Genomic DNA, 25,883 nt, shown 5'->3' on the forward strand with positions numbered 1-25,883 from the left:
GAGAGAACTGCCAATCCTCAGCAGATGGACGAGGAGTGCAGGAGATTATGAATAATCATGACTCTTCTCAGGTAGATTTGACTCTTTTCCAGGCCTGGGCTGCAATGATTATGATGCTGGTTCTCAGCAACCACTTACTTTTAGCTCATGAGTGACACACCGCTGAAATCAGCATTTCTGTCACTATTTTATGCCATCCTCAGTGAGGTCAGCATAAAGTTGATGGCAGGTTCCCTTTAAGGCTCAGTTCAGACCTGAGCGTTTTACAGCGCGTTCCTACGCGCTGTAAAACGCTCAACAAGGAGAAACCAATGCTTCCCTATGGGAATGGTTCTCACCTGGGTGTTTTACAGCGCGTACGATCGCGCTGTAAAACGCCCGACGCTCAAACAAGTACATGAGCGTTTTTTCGGGCGTTTGTCGCGCGTTCCCGTACATAGACTTTTGGGAACGCGCGACAATGTGTGTTTGCTTGTCTCTGTATGCGCGATTGTAAACGCCTGTACAATCGCGCATACAGAGCGCTCCTTTCACAACGCTCCGGTGTGAACCCAGCCTAAAGGACTGCCCTGTGATGACAGAGACCTTTTACTATAGATTTCTGCATTTGTAAATTCAAGCTCTGAACAATAAGGTTCTGTAGGTGTCTGTGCACTGTTTTTTATACAGATTTTCACTGACATCTTGGCAAACGTTTACACTGAATTGCACCTGGTTTACCTTTTACTACAGTTCTAATGGACTAAATTCTGCAATCCCCATGGCCAGCCCCATCCTGCTTAGCATTATTGTTTTTTTGTTTTGTTTTTTTTTGTATATATACCGACTACAACTTTCAATAGACACCTCGGTTTCAACTAAGGCCACTTTCACACTAGCGTTCAGAAAGGATCCGTCTGGTGTCTGCACAGACGGATCCTCTCCTATAATGCAGACGTTTGGATCTGTTCAGAACGGATCCGTCTGCATTATAGCTTCGAAAAAATTCTAAGTCTGAAAGTTGTTCAGACGGATCCGTCCAGACTTTACATTGAAAGTCAATGGGGGACGGATCCGTTTGAAAATTGAGCCATATTGTGTCAACTTCAAACGGATCCGTCCCCATTGACTTACATTGTAAGTCTGGACGGATCCGTTTGCCTCCGCACGGCCAGGCGGACACCCGAACGCTGCAAGCAGCGTTCAGGTGTCCGCTCACTGAGCAGAGCGGAGGCTGAGCGCTGGCAGACTGATGCATTCTCAGCGGATCCGCATCCACTCAGAATGCATTGGTAGCTGGACGGATGCGTTCGGGGCCACTTGTGAGACCCTTCAAACGGAGCTCACAAGCGGAGCCCTGACGCTAGTGTGAAAGTAGCCTAAAACGGATATTCAATGCAATTGATTTCAGCTGCTCAACCCTTTTTTGGAGTCTAGATCGGGGGTGCCCAGCTAAAATCAATGACTATAAATTATTAGTATATTGTTACATATGTGAAAATAAATATTATTTGCATATCATTGTTTATCCAATAATTTCAGATGAGGGGTGTGCCTGCCACTAGTTTAACCGGTATTCGGCTTTCAGAAATAAAGCTTATTCAATGCATAATGAAAAGTTTGTACATTTTTCTAATATGCTTTACATATCAATTCGATACTGTTTCCAAGATCTCTGCTTTCTTTCATTGTATGGGGTTCTTCCAATGGATAGAAATATGTCCTGATCATGTGACGATCAAACCGCTGCACAGCTTATTACATAACTCTGCTAACTGAACTGTAACAAGCTATTCACCTGTGTGTCCTTCACATGACCAGGACAGATGTCCATCCTCTTGAACAATGAAGAAGGTTTCCTTTCCATGACAAAAAAAAAAAAAAAAAAAAAAAAAAAGAAATTGATTAAGTATATTAAAAATACATAACTATTTCTTATACAACTTGCCAAAGCTATATTAACCCTTTAATTACAGTTATTAAAGGGCTGTAAGTTCATACCTTCTTACAAGGGGCTATGATTTAAAAAACAAAAGTTTAGTCAACTCTACTGGCACAGACTATGGGAATTTATTTGTTTTCTGGCAAATAGACTCACATTTTCATACAGGTGACATTTTACACTAAAATTTGCTACTTTTTTTCATTTTGGCGCCACTCTTGCCAAGCATATTTACTATAATTCACCCCAGGAACTGAAGCTGATAGTTGGTGTAAGTTCGTTTTTTTGGCACACAGCCTGCCAGAAGATGCACCAAATGTATTTATAGGACAAAGCCTCTTAAAGGGGTTATCCCACAAACAGTATCACTATATAATGAATACGGGATTTCATATGAAGTACTGTATTATTGCAGTATGCACCGTTCATTCATACAGTTATCCCTAATTCTAAATTTATAGGAGTATATAGAATCCTACTCCGTAGATCATCAATATCTGTAGCCCGGACAAGCCATGTAAAAAATCTGCGCCCTTATCCTGTACAAGATTATACTAAGTGATCTATCCCAGGCAAACTTGGCACTACCGATATTTCCATTTTCTATTTGGTGTGCATCTCTTTTTTTGACATGGGACAGAGACAGACATGGAACCATTGTCCTCAGTGTCATCTACCCCATCTCTAATGAATCGCAAGGTTGCAACAGAAACTCGCAGTTCTCAGAGTTTTCCTTCCATGGTTGGTCATAAGAAGAACAGAGGTGTCTAACTACGTGCATCAAAGACCCTGATGTATGCATGTTTTACAGGGCAATTTGTCACTTTGAAAGCGTTAGCAAGTTCAACAACTTAATCCGATGCAAACTTTCGCAATTCTCCTTTCCAGCCAAGCAGTTGGACAAAGCTGTCAGCATTTTCTATTCTCTCCAAATTCTAGAAATTCAAACCTTTTCTGCAAAGACGGATTTCCCCAATTTTCAGGCCATGGTCTGGCATTACAACAATTGACTGACATTACAACACTTCTCCATTATTTCTGTTGATTACACTGGAATTTAACTGATTAGAAGCAATATTAGGAAACTGAGGCACATGATAGTAGGGGAATCACAATAGACATGCTTTTCACAAGTGACAAACAAAGTATATGACAGAATCTGTTAGAAACTATGGGGGTCATTTATTAAGACCAGCGTTTTAAACGCCGGTCGTAATAAGCTCTATACCTGCTGGTGGATCCCCTGGAGTCATGAAGAGGCACCAGCATCTACATTAGTTTGAGGGTATCCAGCTCCAGTCTAAATGTAAGCCAGCTTCCTTGCTGGCTTACATTTAGACCATTTTCTACGCCTAAAAGAGGCGTCGAAAATGGCAAATGAGACGGACCTGCCGGCCTACCCACTTCCCTGCCTACACCACACCCCCTTTTTTAGACCTGGCGAAGTCTAACTAATTTGCATGGCAATCTATGCCAGAAGTACCCCTAATTTAGGCATATTTGTGTTTGATAAATGACCCCATATGTACACTAACAATAAGGTCCTGTGTGAATTCTGCTGTATGTTCAATATCACAACATTCTGTTTTTTAAATATTAAAGTACACATACAAAATCTTCACACACCAAATAAATTCAATTAATTTTATTGATTACCATTTTTTTTCCCATATAGTCCAGAAAAGATAAAAAAAATGTCAGCCTATTAACCTTTATCACATCACCTCATGGTGGATGTGAAGCTATAATGATTGTATCACTTTGAGTACAGAAACTACTACTCCAAGCAATATTCTTCATAACCACTACTACTTCTACTGCAGTATGGAAGAGGAATAAGCAGCAGAACACATATTAGAGAAAAGGGCCGCAGAGAACATTTCAAAGCAGAGCTCCCACCTAGTGTTGTTCAAGTGACCATACCATCATAGAGAATGAGAGTGCAGCATTCTTGACCTCTTCACATATTTTGTGACCTTAGCTAGAGCGTGACATTGTACATACGATGGGAATGATGAATGTGGCCAACTTGACCTTGGAAATTTCCATAACTTCCACAACAGTCTCAGGGGCTCATATTTTGAACCTTTGGCTTTTTTTTAAGCATTTATACTATGTTCACATGTAGTGTATATGCTTCAGCCAATGGCGGGGGGGGGGGGGCAGCCAATGGCAGGTGGTGATGGGAACAAGCCTCCTAGCATCAAGGGTGACGTTAAGGAGGCTCGTTCCGATCACTGCGTGCCATTGGCCGACACCCTTTACCCCCCGACACCGGATGTTTTCATCCACGCGACAGGAAGATGCAGCGGCGGCCATGTGGGGATCAGGAGCGATGCGGGTGCCAGGGAGCGAGGTAAGTACATTGTGTGTGAGGGGCCCGGGAATATGGGGGGACATGTCAGGGGTCGGATAAGTGGAGGAAATCTTTACTTAAAAATAAATATATTGCAATTTTAAAAAAAGTTACCCTCCACCTCACCCATTTCATCCGAATTCTATGTCTCTCTGCAGATTTTCACAGTGGGTTCCAGCCTTTGTAATGCATAGGTGAAATCCGTGGCAAATCCAAGACAAAATCTGCACATAAAACATGTAGAGTTTGCAGCAGATCCCTAACAAAAGCAGCAATATTTCTTTGTCACTTGTGCATGTACCTGTAGGGTGACTACTGACAGGAGCGGACTGGGAACTTAAAGTGGCCCTGGAAAAAATACTAAAAGTGGCCCCATTTTGTAGTTAGGTTCAAACTGATGGAAGGCAGGGCCAGAAATATCATATTGTAGCACATTATACTACCTCAGCAGAGACAAATACCACAGTCTATCACAAAATACATCCCCCAAAAAAATCCACTAGCCGGCCGTGAAGAGGGCCCAGGTAGCCCCCTGGGCATCGGCCCACCGGGAAGCTTCCCTGTAAGGTCTATGGCCAATCCGCCCCTGACTACTGATATACTGTAGAGATTGGCTAAGCCTATAAAATGCCTGCAATAGAGGTGAGATAGACTGAAGGAACGAGGATTGGGAAAAGTTGGCTTCTAAGTAATTATAATGCCCAAGAAAATATATAACCAGATCTGAAGTGATTGATATTTATATTAACCAGAATGACTTACAGTATCTAAACATGTAGCATTGTGTTTCAAATATTAACACATCTTCCATGTAGCACATGGTGCGTTGGATCATATCTGGCCTTAACATATCTACATAGAATTTGCATGATTACTTTGTACTTACATGAATTTATTGGAGACACCCGGTAACAGATGAAATACATACTGGCTATTTATTTGTATGAAATGTGGATTATTGTAAGAATTGCATTGTAAGCTGTGGAGGGTCTGGATAAAGACCTCGTGTACGTGACCATGCCTGAGGCCACAAACCTCAGATCGGCAAAATACAGAAGCCGCCTGTGTGCCGTTTGCATTTTATTTGTGGATCCACTGACTTCAATGAGTCTGCGGTTCACATTTTGCAGAAAAGTATAAAACATGTTCTAGCTTTTGCAAAACGGACATATGGATGCGGAAAGCAGAAGGATGAGTTCTGTGTGGTTTACGTATTTGTATGTCCATTCCGCAAAAGATACTGTAGAACATCCGTCCTAAATTTGTCTGCAAAATGTGGTCAACGCGTCCGCAAAAAATACTTGTGTCCCAGTAGCAAAAAATGCTTATGGGCCCAAAGACTTTCAGCTTACATCTGGAGCTGATATTTTTACTGCAACAAACCCACCAAAAACCTCAGGAACAAAGAATCCAAAAGCGCACAAAAATGGCATTAAAAACCTACGTGTGAACCCACTCCAAATCAGATCAGAAGGAGCAAGGCGTCATACCTGCACATCAAGTTTTCTTTCATTGCAACACTAGAACAAAGACTGTAACAGCATCACTGGTGGTTAACCACATTTTGTTGTTTAGTGGGATGAAAATGCTAAGCCAGTTATTGTAGGAACTAAACGGAAGCGAACATGAAGTCACTTAGTCACCAGCTGAAACATCAGCTTTTTCTCTGGTCACAAGTTGTGTCATGGTTCCTGAGCTGATAGATATTCCAAGCAAACACAGACTACACATGTAATTGCAATAAAGTGCAAAAAATATAAGAACAGCAAGAACCAACAGATCCCTCCATGTATAACACTTTAATGTCCACTGCAGGCCCTCTGGGTGGTTCGTGGTAAAAGAATTAGCCCTTTTTTTTTTTTATCTCCCCCCCCCCCCCTCACTTTCCTCCAGCAGTACCTTTGCTATACTTACCTGATTTCCACCACTTCATTCCAGCTTTGTTGCTCCCAGGCTGTCTTCATTGGACTTCCAGTCCCTGCCTGTCAACTTCTACATGGACTGGGTCACATGTGCCACTGCAGCCAATCACTATCCTCATCGATGACATGTCCCTAAGCGGCAAGTAACCCTGCAGTGGCATGCCACTTGGGGACATGTCCCCATGAGGAAGTTGACAGGTAAGGACTGGAAGTGCAGCGAATTTATCCAGGATGCAACAATGCTGGAAAGGACAAATCCTGAACAACCCCTTTAAGAACATGTTCACGCCGTTGATTTTCCAGGTGGATTTTACTGCATATTCTGAATCAAACCAGCAGGAAAACCTTGGTGATTACGTATCCCATTGTCTCCAATTGGAATCCAACCCGTTGTTCATGCAGTCATGGATTTTTTTCCGTGCAAATTTCAAATTTGCTTCAAGAAGGGACATATCAGGTCAGTATGGACATGGCAGGTTTCTGCAAGTGGATTAGCACCATTGATTGGAGCTAACTTCACAGCAGATCTGCAGTATGCAAAACTATGGCAGAAAGGTCTGACAGAAATAAAAGATGGATTTTTCCAATGTATATTTCCACTGTGTGAACATATGATAAAATAAACTCTATAATTGGGACACTGTAATACTTGATTGCAAAAAGAAAAAAAAACACTATTAAAAAAACAGCAAAAAAAACTGCAAAAATCAGTAAGAGATGGTCATAAAAGGCATTCCACAGTATGCCAGAGTATGCCAATTCAGGGCTCATGCACACAAACTTTTTTTTTTTACTTTTTACTTTTTCTGTTCTGTTTTTTTACAGGTCCATATGTGGAGCCATTCACTTCAATGGGTCCGCAAAAAAACTAAAATAACTCAGTGTGCATTCCATTTCCGTATGTCCGCATGTCTGTTCAGCAAAAAAAAAGAACATGTCCTATTCTTGTCCGTTAGGCGGATAAGGACAGGCATTGTTACAATGGATCCACAAACAAAAATAGATGCCACATGGATGTCATCAATTATTTTTTACGGATCCATGTTTTGTGGACCCCAAAAAACATATGGTCGTGTGCATGAGCTCTTATACTGTGGATTTCCCCAGCAGACTTCACCAAATGCAATACAAAGGTGAAATCTGTGGCAAATAGCATTTACATTTCAAGGTCCGCACGATTTGGTGGATTTGGCTGCTACAGTGGACCTGACACGTGTGGCTGTACCGCCGGGTTTCCACAGATCAGGCGTGATGCAGTGACTGGAACCCCATCCGGCAGCTGTAGCCAATTGCCACACAAATTAAAGGTTTTAACTGAAGTATTATCTTTAAATTTGTGCAGCCGCGGGTGGGTGAGGCTTTGCCGCATACGGCAGCCACAGTTTGGTCAACCCCAGCCCACAAATCAGCTAGATCTATCAATACACCAAAAAAGAAAACATATATGACAAAAAAAATGTACACAATCATTATACTGTATTTTACATATCTTCTAGCAATTAGGGCTGCAAAGAGTACTCGATTAAATCAAGTAATTCGACACAAAAAAATCCTCAATGCAAATTTTTGGCATCAAGGATTTGTTTGTGTCACGTGACCACGGAGCAGGAGTGAAGCTCTTGCTATTACTCCCGCTCCGTGGTCTCCCGCTGGCCAGCAATGCGCTTGGAATAATCACCTTTTCAGCCCCCTGACACTCCACAGCACGTCCATGGTCCCACGCTGCACTGACCTCCTGATGTACGCACACAGTGACCCGACACGCTGTGTGACGTCAGGCCCAGAGCAGCGCAGAACGATGGAGTGTCGGTGGCACCCCTGCTGGAAACGTAAGTTGGTGACACCGAGGGGTGGGGGCGCGACTAAGGCTGGGCGCCAGGAGTGCACAGCGTCATAGCAACCAATGACGCTGTGCACTCCGGGTGTCAGGAGGAGGGCAGGCTGGGCTTTCACGGACCGTGCGTCCATGGTTTATCTGAAGTGTGGCCTGGCCTTAGGGGAGAGATGGCACAAGGGGAGCAGAGACGATGGCACAAGGGAGGAGAGGGGATGGCACAAGGGGGAGTGGAGCTTATGGCACTGAGTGGGGAGAGCTGAAGGCACCGGGTGGGGGAGAGCTGATGGCGCTGGGTGGGGAGAGGAGCTGATGGCACTGGGTGGGGGAGAGCTGAAGGCACTGGGTGGGGGAGAGCTGAAGGCACTGGGGGAGTGGAGATGATGGCACTGGGGTGGGGGAAAGCTGCTGGCACTGGGTGGGGGAGAGCTGCTGGCACTGGGTGGGGAAGAGCTGAAGGCGGTGGGGGAGAGCTGATGGCACTGGGGTGGGGGAGAACTGATGGCACTGGGTGGAGAGAGCTGAAGGCACTGGGTGGGGGAGAGCTGAAGGCGGTGGGGGAGAGCTGATGTGCACTGGGGTGGGGGAGAACTGATGGCACTGGGTGGAGAGAGCTGACGGCACTGGGTGGAGAGAGCTGAAGGCACTGGGTGGGGAGAGCTGAAGGCACTGGGGTGGGGGAGAGCTCATGGCACTGGTGGAGTGGAGCTGAAGACATTGGGGTGGGGGAGAGCTTAAGGCACTGGGGGAAACGGAGCTGATGGCACTGGGGGAAGCTGATGGCACTGGGGGATAGTGGAGCTGATGGCACTGGGGGGAACGAAGGGTGTTGGGGACTGATGGCAGGGTGCAGCGTACTCAAGTTAGGGTTAATAGTGTTCCTGGGTGTTGTAGTGCAATCATGACACTAACCTGAGACGGCTGACTCTCTGCAAGGGCAGGGGATGATAGGAAATGTTCGTGACGCCAGTGCCAATTAAACGGTGGCACGCCGTTTGCTGATAGCAGGAATAACTGAGGAACCACGTGATGTTAAAGCAGAACTCAAACTTTAGTAGTCATCATATAGGGACATTGACGGAAACGCAGTTCCTTTGCAGACAGTTGATTTTCAATACAGTTGATGCAGGCAATATATGTATAGCAAGGTGACTTCAGAGTGTTAAACACAGGACTTGCAGTACAGGCAGCTTGCACTCTATTCCTGACTGATCCTGGAACATAGAAAATCTTCTCTAAGGCCCAATACCCTAGCTCTGGCGTATATCCTTGGTTTTATCTTTATCAAGTACCTCCTCTGTTGTCTTGAGTACCTCTTGCTTTTATGGACTTGCCTCTGTCTCTCTCTCAGCTTCCTCAGGCTCTTTAACTGCGGTATTCCTGTTACTGCATATGGGAACTCAGGAGGGGAACCTTCTCCTTGAATCTGGAACCCGGTTACAGGGACTGCAATACCCTCTCCTGGTCTGCAGGCTTCCGGCCTGGACTTGACTCTGACATTGTCTAATCTCTGGTTAGACTAGACTATGAACCTCAGACTCCTTAGACTCCAACTACCACTCTAGACTCCCACTTTAGACTGACCTTCCTTTCCCTGACTGGGCCTTATATAAACTAGGGCTCCCTAGCTCCCTCTAGTGACTAAGAGCTGGAATGACACCCCTAGCAGGCCTGTACATGCAAGTTTCACAGTAACAGGGAAATACATAGCATTACAGTTTATAAAGATGACTTATACCAACTTCCCCATAAATAAGGGGACACGACAGCACAACAAGTGACCCTTTTGTAGTGACGGGACTTACAGTCCCCGTACACTACATACCCCACTGCTTTAAGCTGAGTACGACCTCGTACTCCATCAGGGCTCGCCCAACTGGAATCTCTCCCTGAAACAGAAAATACACATGCAGGCATACATATATGTAATTCATCTGCATTTACATTCATATCAGGTCCAATTGGCAAAAGTGAAGTGTGGTGACAAGGGGCGTCGTTCTCTTCTTCTCAGGATAGTGAATGGAACTGGGGCGCTGACCTGGCACAGCGTAACATTATAACCAGGATAGTCCATGACAATGAATAAGTCCATAATAGAACAGCAAAATAGATAAAACAGTATAAAAGTTCTTGGAGGCTCAAAGAACAAACATGAGTCCGTACCCAGGTTATTTTCCTATTAAATCACAGAGGCTCTCGTGCGGTGGAGTCCATCTCTGGGCACATTTCCTTTAAAAAGAGTAAGAATCTCAGAGGCTCAGGTTCTTTTGAGTCTGTCTCCGGGCACGGTTCCTTAGTATCAAGTTGCACAATATAAAACAAGTGCTGTAATACCCCTGATCAACCTGAAAAGGGGGTTAAGGGTAAAAGGTGCAACTAAGGAACAGGCACAACTTGGCGTGGCGTAGCAAAAGCAGGCAGGAGATCCTGGAAACAAACTTGGCTTTGTTGACCTTGTGATTTCAGTGGTTAACACCTACCACTGAGCCGTGGATGAACTGGCAGCAGCAACAAAGGACCAGAAAACATAGGACTCCTGTCCTGGAAGGGTTAACAACATCATTCTTTGGTGAAATAAATCAAAGGCCTAGCAGGCTGATTCACAGTGGCATGTCATAATCACTTGACTCTGCTGGCAAATACGGCCTGTAGTAGTCCTCTACAGGAGGATGTGCCCACATAACGGTGTCAGGGGGCAGCTGCAAGGTAAAGGGGCCCCTAATAGGTATTGGCCCCATGGGCCTAGGGGTAAACCCTTGGGTGGACCGTACCGGTCCCGGCATAATGATTGGGGGTGGTGCTGTGTTGGATACCGCCGCCGCAAGCGGTCCGGTGGGCTCTGTGCAGCAGTTCACAGCAATAGCGGGTCCTCTTCGGGGCCGCAACGGAGCGGGGGTGACAGAAGGTGGTCTACGGGTGGTGATAGGCACCCTTACCTCATCCTTCTTAGGCGGCGTCCGGATCCTGGCGGTGGCAATCTGGCGCAGCTCCCGCAACTTTTCCTCCAGCCGGACGATCTGGTCACCAATGCTCTCTGTGTCGGAATCGCTGTCCTCTGCTGGCGCCGCCGGCGCAGGTACAGTCAACGATGCGTCGGACGCGGCCGCGTCAGGCTCCGGTGGCGCATCGGGTCCCCTACCCTTCCGGATATTCTCCAAGGTAACCCGAAGTCCTTTTAAGTTCTCCATGTCCTGTACGGTCTTCTCCCGACGAGGCAGCTCGGGGGAAGGATAAGGGCTCACCCATTTTTCCAACACGGTTGGCTGCCAGAAGACATTAGGCCCAATGAAGGAGCCCCGCTCTTGGAAGGCGTGATGGGCCGGCTCTGGAGAGCGTTCAGGTTCCCGCTCGCAGCCAGAGTAGTCTTCTTCTGCCTCCCAGTCCTCAGGTTCTCGCTTGGGACGGGTCACGGCAGTTGCATAAGGGCCTCTCAGGCTCTCGGCAGGGGTGAACTCCACTTCCTCTCCCTCGCGGAGGCTGTGCTGATAGGAAGGGAGGTAGTCTCTCTTGACAGATCTTCTGTTAACATATAAGTCTCTGCCAGTTAGATAATCTTGGATGAACCCGTAGCCACGGGTTTTGTCAAAAGACACCACCAACCCCTTTCTCCTTTCCAGGCGGGGTTGGGTGTTGGTGTGTCGTTCATGGATAGTCTTGGTCAATTCCTCATAATAGATTTTAGTCTTTGTATTCCGCTTTATAGCGGCCTCCCGGATCTCTGCCATTAGTGAAGACCACTTGAAAGAGGGCTGAAAGAAGTCTCTCCAGGAGCCATAGCAGGGCTCTGGTTCTTTCTCCCGTGGCGGGCAGGCGGGTTTCTCCGGTCCCGGAGAGTAGGCCGGTGGAGCCTCCTCTGGCTCTACACCAATATCAGTCATCTTTGGTATTTCAGGCGCGGACGTTGCAGCAAAGCGGTGCTCACTCTCCAACATGCTCGATCCTTCTCTGGAGAGCGATAGGGTGGCGCCAATAAGATCAGCCAGCTCCTCCCATTGCACCGGGAGGCCGCCCCCCAGGTATTCCAGCATATGGAAGGCGGAGTCCATGCTAGCCGACATGCAAATGTCCAGATAAGCAGTGGCGCCTGACCTTGAACTCATTCCCGCTATTTCCTCAAAAAGGCGCCAATTTTTCCCGCCTTTTCGGGATGAAGATGACGCAGCAGCTATTTCAGTAGCCTCAGCGGCCATCTTTGGTAGAAGCGCTGTCTATTCACTGACAGCAAGCAGGATGATGAAAAGTCCACAAAACCACACTCCGATGTGGCGATTTTCTTCCTCTTGATAGCGCAACACTGCACAGCGCTTTTTGGAGGTTTTGGGTAGGATTTTCAGTCCACAAAGTCCACTTTAATAAAACAGGCAATTTGTCACTTTGGTCACAGGGCAACTGTATAAGGCACAAAGTTCACGCTTCTTGCACTAGAAAGCGTGCGCATCCTGTTCGTGACGCCAAAAGAGAGGTGCAGCGTACTCAAGTTAGGGTTAATAGTGTTCCTGGGTGTTGTAGTGCAATCATGACACTAACCTGAGACGGCTGACTCTCTGCAAGGGCAGGGGATGATAGGAAATGTTTGTGACGCCAGTGCCAATTAAACGGTGGCACGCCGTTTGCTGATAGCAGGAATAACTGAGGAACCACGTGATGTTAAAGCAGAACTCAAACTTTAGTAGTCATCATATAGGGACATTGACGGAAACGCAGTTCCTTTGCAGACAGTTGATTTTCAATACAGTTGATGCAGGCAATATATGTATAGCAAGGTGACTTCAGAGTGTTAAACACAGGACTTGCAGTACAGGCAGCTTGCACTCTATTCCTGACTGATCCTGGAACATAGAAAATCTTCTCTAAGGCCCAATACCCTAGCTCTGGCGTATATCCTTGGTTTTATCTTTATCAAGTACCTCCTCTGTTGTCTTGAGTACCTCTTGCTTTTATGGACTTGCCTCTGTCTCTCTCTCAGCTTCCTCAGGCTCTTTAACTGCGGTATTCCTGTTACTGCATATGGGAACTCAGGAGGGGAACCTTCTCCTTGAATCTGGAACCCGGTTACAGGGACTGCAATACCCTCTCCTGGTCTGCAGGCTTCCGGCCTGGACTTGACTCTGACATTGTCTAATCTCTGGTTAGACTAGACTATGAACCTCAGACTCCTTAGACTCCAACTACCACTCTAGACTCCCACTTTAGACTGACCTTCCTTTCCCTGACTGGGCCTTATATAAACTAGGGCTCCCTAGCTCCCTCTAGTGACTAAGAGCTGGAATGACACCCCTAGCAGGCCTGTACATGCAAGTTTCACAGTAACAGGGAAATACATAGCATTACAGTTTATAAAGATGACTTATACCAACTTCCCCATAAATAAGGGGACACGACAGCACAACAAGTGACCCTTTTGTAGTGACGGGACTTACAGTCCCCGTACACTACAAGGGGGTCTATTAATTTTTTTTTATTAGAGTACTCGCTTAATCGTAAAAATAATCGGTAGAATACTCGATTGCTAAAATAATAGTTAGCTGCAGCCCTACTAGCAATAAAAACCATGTTAATGATATATACATTAAGGACACTTTACCCCATATCCACAGCCTATAAAGCCTCATTCACACGTCAGTGTTTCATGGACGTCTGCTGTACGTTTTCTCCACATCAGTGTTTTAACACGGTCTGTGTCTTTAGCACGGATCCATGCTCTATTTTGTCTGTGTTCACGGATCCATCATGCCCATTATAGTCTATGGGTCCGTGTTGCATCCGTGTTTCACGGATCATTAGGAAGAGATGCTTTTAAAATAATTTTTCAGCTGTGCAGGGTCAGTGAAACCCGGATGACACACGGACAGCAAAAAAAGGACACACGGACCCAACATGGATCCTTCACGGATGCATCACTGACCACCTTCTCACGGATTTGAGCACGGACGTGTGAATGAGGCTTAAGGGTAAGGCTACACAGGGAGGTTCTGATGTGGCCGGAAATCACAGTGGCACACGAGTGATGACATTTTTTACTTAAATCTTAGGTTGCAGTGACACCGCTATATCACCCCCAAAACTGCTCCACCATTACAAAACAGCTGATTCACTGCAAAGTTGCGCCGATGTGGTCTCAGGCTGCATGGCGGCCACGTCAGAACCGCCCTGTTTGACTTCAAAAACTACATGAAAAAACCTGAACGGTTTTGCAAGTGCTCCGCAGCCATTAACAATGCAGACTAAGGCCTCATGCACACAGCCGTTGCCCAGAAACAGCGGGTCCGCTATATGCGGGCACCGGCGGTGTGCTCCCCGCATCACGGATGCGGACCCATTCACTTGAATGGGTCCGGAATCCTGAGCTGCGGTGCGGAACGGAGGCACGGTGTTTCTGTCCGTGCCTCCGCACCGCAAAAAAATAGAACATGTTGAATGGGTCTCGATCCATCCCGGCCGCCGCACGGACGTTGCCAGTGCATTGTGGACGGCAAACAGCCGTGTGCATGAGGCCTAACAAACAATGCAATCCTAATTAGTTAATTGGCACGCTCTGTGGCTTGTATGGCCGCGTCACAACGATATTGTCGTACTCTCAAGATGTCAAATTGCTTTTATTGCTGACTCCTGAAAAAGGGAATTATTAGGAGAAAGTTAGGCCCTCACTCCTCTTTTTCTTTTGGATTTTGATAATTTTTTAAAAGTTATTTTTTATCCGTTTTTTTTTTTATAGTATAGTATTTCATTTTCTCCGCATGCCTGAGGACGCAGTTTTCAAGTAACAGAACTTGTTATAAAAATATCCACCCTGGAATAACTTACCCTATTATTAAGTAAACCGCTTCAAACTATTTACCACAAAAATGTCACTGAAAAGAAGTAGCTCTTGGGTACTTAAATGATCTAGTCAGGTTTACAACATCACAATGAACTCTTGCAAAAACTGGAGCTATAAGCACTGATCTTTTCCTCCAATATGTTTAGACAGAGGGTTGTTAAAGGGATATTCTGGTTATGCACAGTTATCCACTATCCACCGGATAGGGGAGAACCATTTGATCGGCTGGTGCCTACTGCTGGGAACCCCACCGATCATGAGACCGGGGGCCCAGTATCCTGGAGCCCTCTGAAATGAACAGAGTTGCCGGTCGGGCATACGCGCAACTGCTCCAGTCATTTCTATAGGGATCCCAGAGATAGCTGAGTGCTGTACTGTCTCTGGGACTTCCAAGGAAATGAATATGCAGAGTAGAGCTGTCACAAGCTACTAAAATTACGATGCCTCTGCTCTGGCAATAAGTAAAAAAATATATAAAAGAGCTACTAGGAACAGGGATCACTAGAGCAAACGTATTGTAGAACTTAATGTTCTCTACAGCAACCATTTGTATGTCCACTGCCCAGCTTTAGGTTCACACATACTGTCGGAAGGTCCCTGCAGAAACATGTTTGAACTTTGATATGAACCCCTTGAAGAAGCTCGGTAAAACACAGGAGTCTGACGTAGAGTTTGTAAATTCAGAGCCCTGGGAACACCCAAACCCATCCAGGGATGCCCACTTTTGGGTGAGGCTTACTTAAGATTAGAAAATTAGAGACAGTCCCTGCAAATTTTAGACTGTTGCCAACTATAAGTGGAGTTTATTGCCCTGGTGTTACAACAGGTTGAATATCGGCTGGTAACTTGTATGTGGGCATGTTTTCTTGCCCATTGTATTTTAGTACTTTTTAACCAGATTATTATCAATAAATTGAGGGAGATTTATCAAGAATTACGCTTTCTGGTGGTGAGTTGTGGCATAAAATCCGAGAGATGCAACAATGTTTTTTTTTTTTTAAAACACATACTTTGTGACTTTGTACTGCCACTTTTCAGGCACAAGTGAGATGATAATTCTCCCCCCATTGAGTCAATATATCTGGTTATTTGATGTATACATTTAGATGAGTGTATATTTTTTATTTCATAGTAGAGGGTTTGACCTACCGCCCCTGCCACCTTGCTTTTATGTGATTTTATCTTTTTGACAGGGTACGGGTGGGTTCACTCTAGCGTTAGGGATTCCGTTATGGCTTTCCGTTATAACAGGGTTATAACGGAACATAACGGAATCAATAAGACGGAAGGGCGGATTCGTTTTGCTGCCCATAGACTTGCATTATGACGGAATTCAAAACGGAAGCCTTTAAGAGGCATTCCGTTTTGCTCCGTCCTAATAGAAGTCTATGGGAAAACATAACGGATCTGTCTGGTTCCCGTTATGCAAGACGGAAAACAAAGTCCTGTTATAACCCTATTATAACGTAAAGCCATAATGGAATCCCTAACTCTAGTGTGAACCCACCCTACCTCTGTTTGTTAGAGTTCATGTGTTTATTTTGTACACTTTCGTAAGTAATAGACCATAGCAATCACCCTAATTTAGAGCCTACGTATGTTAAGTTACTATGCATTGCTTTATTTATCAAAAAATACAAAGTGGGAATTCAAGGAATTAGATTAATGGACACATCAGCAAGGAACAAAGAAATAATTTCTACTTCAGTTTCCATAGAATATAACTAGCCGCATACCCTGGACAGCTTTTGGAACTCTCCATTAAATTACTATTTTTTTTTATACACTTACTATTGTAATAAATCACCAAAATCACATCTTTTTTATATACATTTATAAAAATTGCAAGCTATAGAAATAAATCAATATATTAGAGACTAATTTGACTTACTTTATTTCCACTGACGTTCCATATGAGCTTTACTCTGTAACCCAGTAGAGCGCCATTTGCAGCACTTAGAGGGGGTTGTATCCATGTGACTTTCAAAGAGTGTGAGCCATTTCTTATTATGGTGATGTTTTGAGGAGCAATGGATGGAGCTAAAAAACAAAATGTACATTATTAACTAGAACAGACAATAAACATTTTACATTCTAGCAGTAAAAAGCTATTAAAATGCTTTATTCCATGTCCTGCATTCCAGACAGCTACTGTTATTTGCTGCAGCAGATATTTCTTGCAAAATTGACATCAAGAAAGGGAAGCCATATTAATTCAATGGGTCATACCATTAAATAGGTCCCAACATGCAGGCAACAGAAATATAAGGCACTTTCTTACTGCTAAGTATAAGCTGGATTACCTACTACTATGGGTTTTCTTCATTCTTCTACTTCCCATTACTCTGCATGTTATCATGGGATATGGCCATCGTTGCATTTAAGGAGCAGTGACTGAGCTTGTGCAGTGCAGGGAACACTTCCTACATCTGTGATGGCCGGGATAATGAGAGTTCCTGTCTGGACACCTCACATCTGGCTGTAAGGTTTCTTTAGTACAGCTCCAGGGTATATGCAGTAGCCCTGGAGCTGTACTAAAATGCTTCTGTCCAGGCTGCGCCAATGCTGCTAATGGAAATACCTCAATAGCAGTATTGGGAAAGTGCAGGCACAGTCCAGCATCACAATGACATCATTAAAGCGCGACTGGCTTATGCTGTCAATCTGAAGAAGGGGATCCACCCCCCAGCAAAGGCAAGATCAGAACTGAGGACTAGCAGCAGCTCTGAAGCAGTGAGATGGAACATCCCCTTTAAGTCAATTTTGAATAAGTTTCCCATAAACAGATGGTAAAACTCTCAAGTTGTCATGGATAGAACATAGTGACAGAAATGCAGGCTACCTTCGGTTACTGAGCAGTAGGGGGCAGACTGGCCATAGATTCTACAGGGAAATTGATGCTGTCCTAAGAAGTTTTGCTAGGACAATATATCATGCTGCAGTGTGGTGCAGCATCATACACCAAAATGTAGCACACTATACCTCATCTCTATGGTTTTGAAGGCCTCGCCTACTTGAGTTGACCCTACCTACTCATGTTGACCCTCAGCTACTTTTAATTTGGGCCCATGTACAACATAGGGCCACTTTTAGCTTTTTTTCAGGGCCACTTTAAATCCCCAGTTTGCCCCCGGGTCACGTAGTGATGGGGGAGGGAACCCCACACCGACAACAGGAGGGAAGGGGAAAGGTACTAGGCCTGGAAACTAGGGATAGGGGGATGGTCACCACCTAGTGAGTCCCTAATCCGAGCCCTGACTACTAGCAGTATGAATAGACCTTGATGGTAGGAATGTTTATACCCCGGAACCTAAGCCCTATCTCACCCAAACAGGGTCCTGGAGATAGTGTCAGGACAACAGATAGCCTGTTCCTTCCCAGCTGAAGGAACAGGAGACCCCCTCAGGCCTAACAACAAAATGTAGGGGGAAACGACAAACAATAGGAAGGAAAGACACTTTACCCCCAAGTATGCGGACGAGCAGGAACTCAGAGGAGAACCAACACTAGCGCCTCCACAGCCAAAAGGAGCTATCAACCGCATAGCATGATGGGTGAGGCCAGACTAAATAAGAGTTGGAATGACCACTTAATCTACACCTGAGACAAGAGGTGTGGTCATGACCAGCAACAACACAGCACAAGGTAAAACCATTGAGGTTGTCAGATCAGATCACGTGCAGCCAGTCTCTTAGATCTTCTGACCCCTGTCACTGAAGAGACTGTGACACCCCAGCAGAAAAGACTAGGATTACAACAAATATGGCTGCTTATTCTGTACTCAGTTTTAGGCTGGAATCACATATGCACCTTTTGTCTTAGTCTTAGCTTTGGCTAAAAAAAAAATTCCTCTCTTCTTCCTTCTTTTATGCTGGAATTCCCTTTTAATACATGTACACACTTCCAAAAGTACTATTTCCCATACTTCAGGTATATCTTAGATGTGAGACGTTCACCTAAAGAACTAATGAGTAATACAATGGAAAATTACAGTTTTAAAGGATTTTCTCTCTGGTGGCTGAATATAAAGATTTACAATTCATGTAGGTAGAAATGTATAATTACTTTATTTCATGAGTATATCATCGATGACTAGAAAGAATGAAGGGCTAAAGGATACCCATGTGTACGCATGATACTACTGGTTAAGCGGACTAGAAAATGTAAAACATAAATCAGAATACCCAAGCATTAGATAAACTGACAGATCCATCCAAAGCTAAGGACGTCACTTCATATGCACTTCACACCACTCAGGACTTCTGTGTGTAAGGGTCAGTCCTCAATTTGAGTTTTACTGCATCCTCTAAAAACCGAACTTAACAAAAAAAAAAAAAAAAAAGGATTTATATTTACTAGTTCTCTTTAGTGTCAATGCACTTTGTATATATTAATTAAAGAAAATGGAGGGCACTCAGATGAATGGGTCTATATAAAGAAATCAGTTGAGGTAAATATCCGTTATTTATTATAAAAAGTCGCAACAATCAGCAGATCACTGAATATGTCAAGCATGCCATGTAGTCACAATTGTATCAATATATATATCCTCCTATGGCTGGAAGAAAATTCATGCATAAAAATGATATTTCAAATGCAAAACTCAATTGTAGGTCACAATTATGTAGTCACAAGTATATCGGTATATATATCCTCCGATGGCTGGAAGAAAATTCATGCATAAAAATGGTAAGAAAAGACCCACTAATGCAGGTGATCAGTCTGCATGTCGGTCCTATATAGAAGTGCACTAAAAATGGATTAAAAGTTTTTCTGATGTAAGTCCTCTTATGTCCCAAGGAGCGGTCACCTTAAGGAAGGGGAAGGATAGATAGTCTTACTCCGTACGGTCGGCTTCCAGGAGGTGATGTCTTTGTTTAAGCGCTCCGATCCTGTGTGTCGTTGGTGCGCACGTGTTCCTCGGCGTCCTCGGCGTCTTCCTCTATTACCGCTTCCTGGGTCTCCGCGATGCTATCCGAAATACAGGAAGTGACAAGTTCTCAGACCGGATGTGACGGTCTATTCCTCCGATCAGCTGACTAATTTCGTCAGCAAGCTATACGATGAATATTCGCTTATAATTCCTTTTTGTATAGGCGGTCTTTGTTGAATCAAAGTACTATTCCTTCTTTGTACCAAACGCGTTTCGGTGCACTCTTGCACCTTCATCAGTGGTGAATAGTACTACTGATCACCTTCCTTTTATAGGGGAGGGATCATTGAAGTATTTGGGTTAAATTAAAACCCTGGGATGGATGTACTTTAGACCTACTGGACTCGTCATGATTTATTTTCATAGCAGCTATATGGTTATTAACATACAGTTATAAATACATATTAGCAATAATATGAGACACCAAGAGAAAATGCACCAAACAAATAAGCTACTGACTATACTGGGAAGTCATAAATGCAGGTATTAAAAAGCTGAGACTTTCGCCAATATGTTCCGGTCAGGAAAATATCGGAGCCCTTCATGCACCACGTCACGGTCACTCAGCATGGCAAAGGGTTCCTACCACTACTCTGACTATGGTGTGAACAGGGTCTGAGGGTGATGGAATCCAGCTCACAGCAAAGCTTCCACACAACTGCCCAGCAAGGATACTGGTGCAATGTGAACAAGACCATACTGTGAGCCACACCCATATCAGACCCTGTGAAGGAGGTATAACAGGTGCAAAAGAGTGTTAGAATGCCAGGTAAAGGCACACACACTACAAATCAAACAAAACAGAAACACCAAAAAAATAGTGGCAATTTTGGAGGAGCTGCTCAGCCCCTGACACGGTGGCGTGTCTAGATTGGGGGAGCAGCCCAGCCGCATGTGGACCGCAATTATCGACTATCCCCAGCAAAATATGCATACAATGGAGGACGTCGGCGCGGTCCACATGCACCACAAGGACAAGCTACAGGGAATGTAGCAAAGCATCATATGAGACACCAAGAGAAAATGCACCAAACAAATAAGCTACTGACTATACTGGGAAGTCATAAATGCAGGTATTAAAAAGCTGAGACTTTCGCCAATATGTTCCGGTCAGGAAAATATCGGAGCCCTTCATGCACCACGTCACGGTCACTCAGCATGGCAAAGGGTTCCTACCACTACTCTGACTATGGTGTGAACAGGGTCTGAGGGTGATGGAATCCAGCTCACAGCAAATCTTCCACACAACTGCCCAGCAAGGATACTGGTGCAATGTGAACAAGACCATACTGTGAGCCACACCCATATCAGACCCTGTGAAGGAGGTATAACAGGTGCAAAAGAGTGTTAGAATGCCAGGTAAAGGCACACACACTACAAATCAAACAAAACAGAAACACCAAAAAAAATAGTGGCAATTTTGGAGGAGCTGCTCAGCCCCTGACACGGTGGCGTGTCTAGATTGGGGGAGCAGCCCAGCCGCATGTGGACCGCAATTATCGACTATCCCCAGCAAAATATGCATACAATGGAGGACGTCGGCGCGGTCCACATGCACCACAAGGACAAGCTACAGGGAATGTAGCAAAGCATCATATGAGACACCAAGAGAAAATGCACCAAACAAATAAGCTACTGACTATACTGGGAAGTCATAAATGCAGGTATTAAAAAGCTGAGACTTTCGCCAATATGTTCCGGTCAGGAAAATATCGGAGCCCTTCATGCACCACGTCACGGTCACTCAGCATGGCAAAGGGTTCCTACCACTACTCTGACTATGGTGTGAACAGGGTCTGAGGGTGATGGAATCCAGCTCACAGCAAAGCTTCCACACAACTGCCCAGCAAGGATACTGGTGCAATGTGAACAAGACCATACTGTGAGCCACACCCATATCAGACCCTGTGAAGGAGGTATAACAGGTGCAAAAGAGTGTTAGAATGCCAGGTAAAGGCACACACACTACAAATCAAACAAAACAGAAACACCAAAAAAATAGTGGCAATTTTGGAGGAGCTGCTCAGCCCCTGACACGGTGGCGTGTCTAGATTGGGGGAGCAGCCCAGCCGCATGTGGACCGCAATTATCGACTATCCCCAGCAAAATATGCATACAATGGAGGACGTCGGCGCGGTCCACATGCACCACAAGGACAAGCTACAGGGAATGTAGCAAAGCTGACCGGAACATATTGGCGAAAGTCTCAGCTTTTTAATACCTGCATTTATGACTTCCCAGTATAGTCAGTAGCTTATTTGTTTGGTGCATTTTCTCTTGGTGTCTCATATGATGCTTTGCTACATTCCCTGTAGCTTGTCCTTGTGGTGCATGTGGACCGCGCCGACGTCCTCCATTGTATGCATATTTTGCTGGGGATAGTCGATAATTGCGGTCCACATGCGGCTGGGCTGCTCCCCCAATCTAGACACGCCACCGTGTCAGGGGCTGAGCAGCTCCTCCAAAATTGCCACTATTTTTTTGGTGTTTCTATATTAGCAATAATACAGATGATTTCAGAGCTACTAGATACCACAATTAATTGATAAAAATTTATGGAATAAAACGATAATATATTAGTAAGGGTACGTCGCCATCATAAAGACATCATTATCATAGATATTATAGATACCAGTATAAAAAATAGACTATAAAAATATATAAATACCAGTATAAAAATATATAAATATAAAGACACATATAAAATACCAAGATGACACCAATGAGAAGATGATGATTCTATGAAATTCTATGTGAAATATTATGTGAAATTTTATGTAAAATTTTATGTTCTATTATATCATACTATTTATATTTTTATATTCTATTTTTATACTGGTATTTATATATTTTTATAGTCTATTTTTTATACTGGTATCTATAATATCTATGATAATGATGTCTTTATGATGGCGACGTACCCTTACTAATATATTATCGTTTTATTCCATAAATTTTTATCAATTAATTGTGGTATCTAGTAGCTCTGAAATCATCTGTATTATTGCTAATATGTATTTATAACTGTATGTTAATAACCATATAGCTGCTATGAAAATAAATCATGACGAGTCCAGTAGGTCTAAAGTACATCCATCCCAGGGTTTCAATCTAACCCAAATATTTCAATGATCCCTCCCCTATAAAAGGAAGGTGATCAGTAGTACTATTCACCACTGATGAAGGTGCAAGAGTGCACCGAAACGCGTTTGGTACAAAGAAGGAATAGTACTTTGATTCAACAAAGATCGCCTATACAAAAAGGAATTATAAGCGAATATTCATCGTATAGCTTGCTGACGAAATTAGTCAGCTGATCGGAGGAATAGACCGTCACATCCAGTCTGAGAACTTGTCACTTCCTGTATTTCGGATAGCATCGCGGAGACCCAGGAAGCGGTAATAGAGGAAGACGCCGAGGACGCCGAGGAACACGTGCGCACCAACGGCACACAGGATCGGAGCGCTTAAACAAAGACATCACCTCCTGGAAGCCGACCGTACGGGGTAAGACTATCTATCCTTCCCCTTCCTTAAGGTGACCGCTCCTTGGGACATAAGAGGACTTACATCAGAAAAACTTTTAATCCATTTTTAGTGCACTTCTATATAGGACCGACATGCAGACTGATCACCTGCATTAGTGGGTCTTTTCTTACCATTTTTATGCATGAATTTTCTTCCAGCCATAGGAGGATATATATACCGATATACTTGTGACTACATAATTGTGACCTACAATTGAGTTTTGCATTTGAAATATCATTTTTATGCATGAATTTTCTTCCAGCCATAGGAGGATATATATATTGATACAATTGTGACTACATGGCATGCTTGTCATATTCAGTGATCTGCTGATTGTTGCGACTTTTTATAATAAATAACGGATATTTACCTCAACTGATTTCTTTATATAGACCCATTCATCTGAGTGCCCTCCATTTTCTTTAATTCATATATTATACCCAATTTTGGCAATTGGTACTGCCATATTGGAGAGAGCACCAACCTATGCTTTGCTGTCAGTAGAGTCTCTGTAATCTGCTCTTATACTTTGTATATATTGCATTAACCAGGATAGTAATAGGAAAAGCAAGACATGGTTTCTGTAGGATTGGTGGAGCATTTTTGTGAATTGGTGGTGAACTATTTCCTTGTCTCATTACCATTACAAGAAAATAACAGCTGGATTGTAATGCCACTTACCTCCTTCTGCTGTTTTAGCCACAATCCAGGGACTTGGCAAGGACCAGCCAACTTCGTTCATGCAGGAAACACTAATATTGTGTTGGGTGAATGGATTGAGATGACTGACTGAGTATGTGTAAGGAGGTACTGATGTATTATACAGCACTGGAGAGCTGCTATTTTTTGTTACTTCCTTCACCTGTAATGATACAATGTCTTACATTAGGTTCCCTGCATTGTATGGCTTTATATTATCACCCAACAAGTTGCATTAATTAAAATTCATAAAACATCATATGACTATAGGCATTTGATTTCACCTTAGTGGCGCTCAAAATGTTATGGTTTACACTTAGTGGGGGTCATTTAAGAAAATTTTACACCAGTTTTTGGTGTAAAAATAGTTGCAAGACTTGCAACTATTTTTTAATGTCTATGTAACAATATATTTTTACATGGGAATTTTTATGCTGTGCTTGCCACTTGGGACTGGCAAGGTGTCACCGCCAGTTCTGTGAGAAGGTCTGACAGACGTTCTTCTCTACCTCTTGTATGACGTTCTTTGTTTTGGTTTCACTTTGTCAGCTCCTTTCCTTCTGCCAGGTGTGACTTATTTAGACTAATCGTCTTCCTTTATATTCCCTCCCATACTGCCTCACTTTGTGGTTTATACTACTTCCTGGATGAAGTGTTTACTGCTGGAGGCTGCTGCTGCTGTTTGCTCAGATAAGTCTTTTCCTTTATTGTGTTTCCTTGCTGGCTTGATTCTAGGTGATCCTGACTCCGTCCGTATTCAGTGCAGGGAGCCGTTGGTCGTGTCCCTTCACTATTATAGGGTTTTCAGGTGTCACACAGTCTTAGGTACGTGGGCATGCAATCGTCTACCATTGAGACCCTTGCATGTGCATAGCAGTCAGGGAGAGCTCTTAGGGTTTCAAAGGGTTCACCTATATGCTCCTTAGTTTGGGATCAAGCCAGTCGGTCGTTTATTTATAAGTTCCAGCTATCTGCAACTTCACACGTGACACAAGAGCATGGAGGGTGGTCAGACCAGGGCTGGGACATCGGCAATGGGCAAATTTACTTGCATGGAAACAGGTGTAAATTTTGGCATAAAACTACTCCAGTCAGGGGCTGGAGTCGTTTTTACTATTGGTGCGCGGACTGCTAGAGGTGCACCTAATTTATGATGAGGTGCACACATCCTCGTAAATTAGGCGCAGGCGGGAAACAAAGCATAAAAAGACGGTCTTTGTAAATCACCCTCCGGTGACTTCTCCTACAATCCAACTTATTAGATTCAATAGGATCCATTACATTTTATCATTGTCTACCCAACCATTATTATTGCCGTATTGGTGACATCCAAAGAGGTTTTCCCAACACAAACACTTACAGTATCCATAGAATGTCATAAATGTCTGATAAGTGGTGGTCTCACCCTTGAGGCTCTCATCTATTTGGGTCCCCTGATCACCTTGCTCAGCTGTTCCCATAATTTCTTACAGAGAGAGCTGCAGATATGTGTGCCATTTCTTTAATCAATCTTCTCCTAGATACTGAGATTAACAATATAATGGGTATATACAACAGCATTCACAATATACATTGTTCCGTAACCTTTACAATATGAACCTGTTATGGAACAAGCATGGTACCATGAAAATATTGTAACTCGAGACTATAATTCTATGGAAAACTAGTAATTGGTTCCAAAGGCCCCCAAAAAGTCCTAAAGTATAAAAGAGATGCTGAAAGCAGCAGCATAAATTTCTATTTCAGGGACAGGAGCTTCTTCACAGTTCTGTACAATACACAGTGTAAAATGGAGATGCCCTCACCTACACACAGGCACTACTAGACAGTCAAGGTGTCACGGTGCGGTTCACTGTGACATAGTTTGCCA

The 25,883-nt window shown here is 44.0% G+C and overlaps 1 protein-coding gene across 2 annotated transcripts in view; it reads right to left on the reverse strand.

Annotated features, from left to right (window-relative positions):
- The window catches only part of MERTK (MER proto-oncogene, tyrosine kinase), a 152,403-nt gene that overhangs the window by 60,047 nt on the left and 66,473 nt on the right, over nucleotides 1-25,883 (reverse strand). For both annotated transcript variants that reach the window (XM_040429461.1, XM_040429460.1), the window contains exons 7-8: nucleotides 23,996-24,176; nucleotides 16,745-16,893 (exon numbers count right to left, since the gene is read on the reverse strand). In XM_040429461.1, coding sequence (XP_040285395.1) covers nucleotides 16,745-16,893; nucleotides 23,996-24,176 — 330 coding nt within the window. The remainder of the gene's footprint in view (nucleotides 1-16,744; nucleotides 16,894-23,995; nucleotides 24,177-25,883) is intronic.

This window comes from Bufo bufo, chromosome 4 (assembly GCF_905171765.1).
Source record: "Bufo bufo chromosome 4, aBufBuf1.1, whole genome shotgun sequence".
NCBI lineage: Eukaryota > Metazoa > Chordata > Amphibia > Anura > Bufonidae > Bufo > Bufo bufo.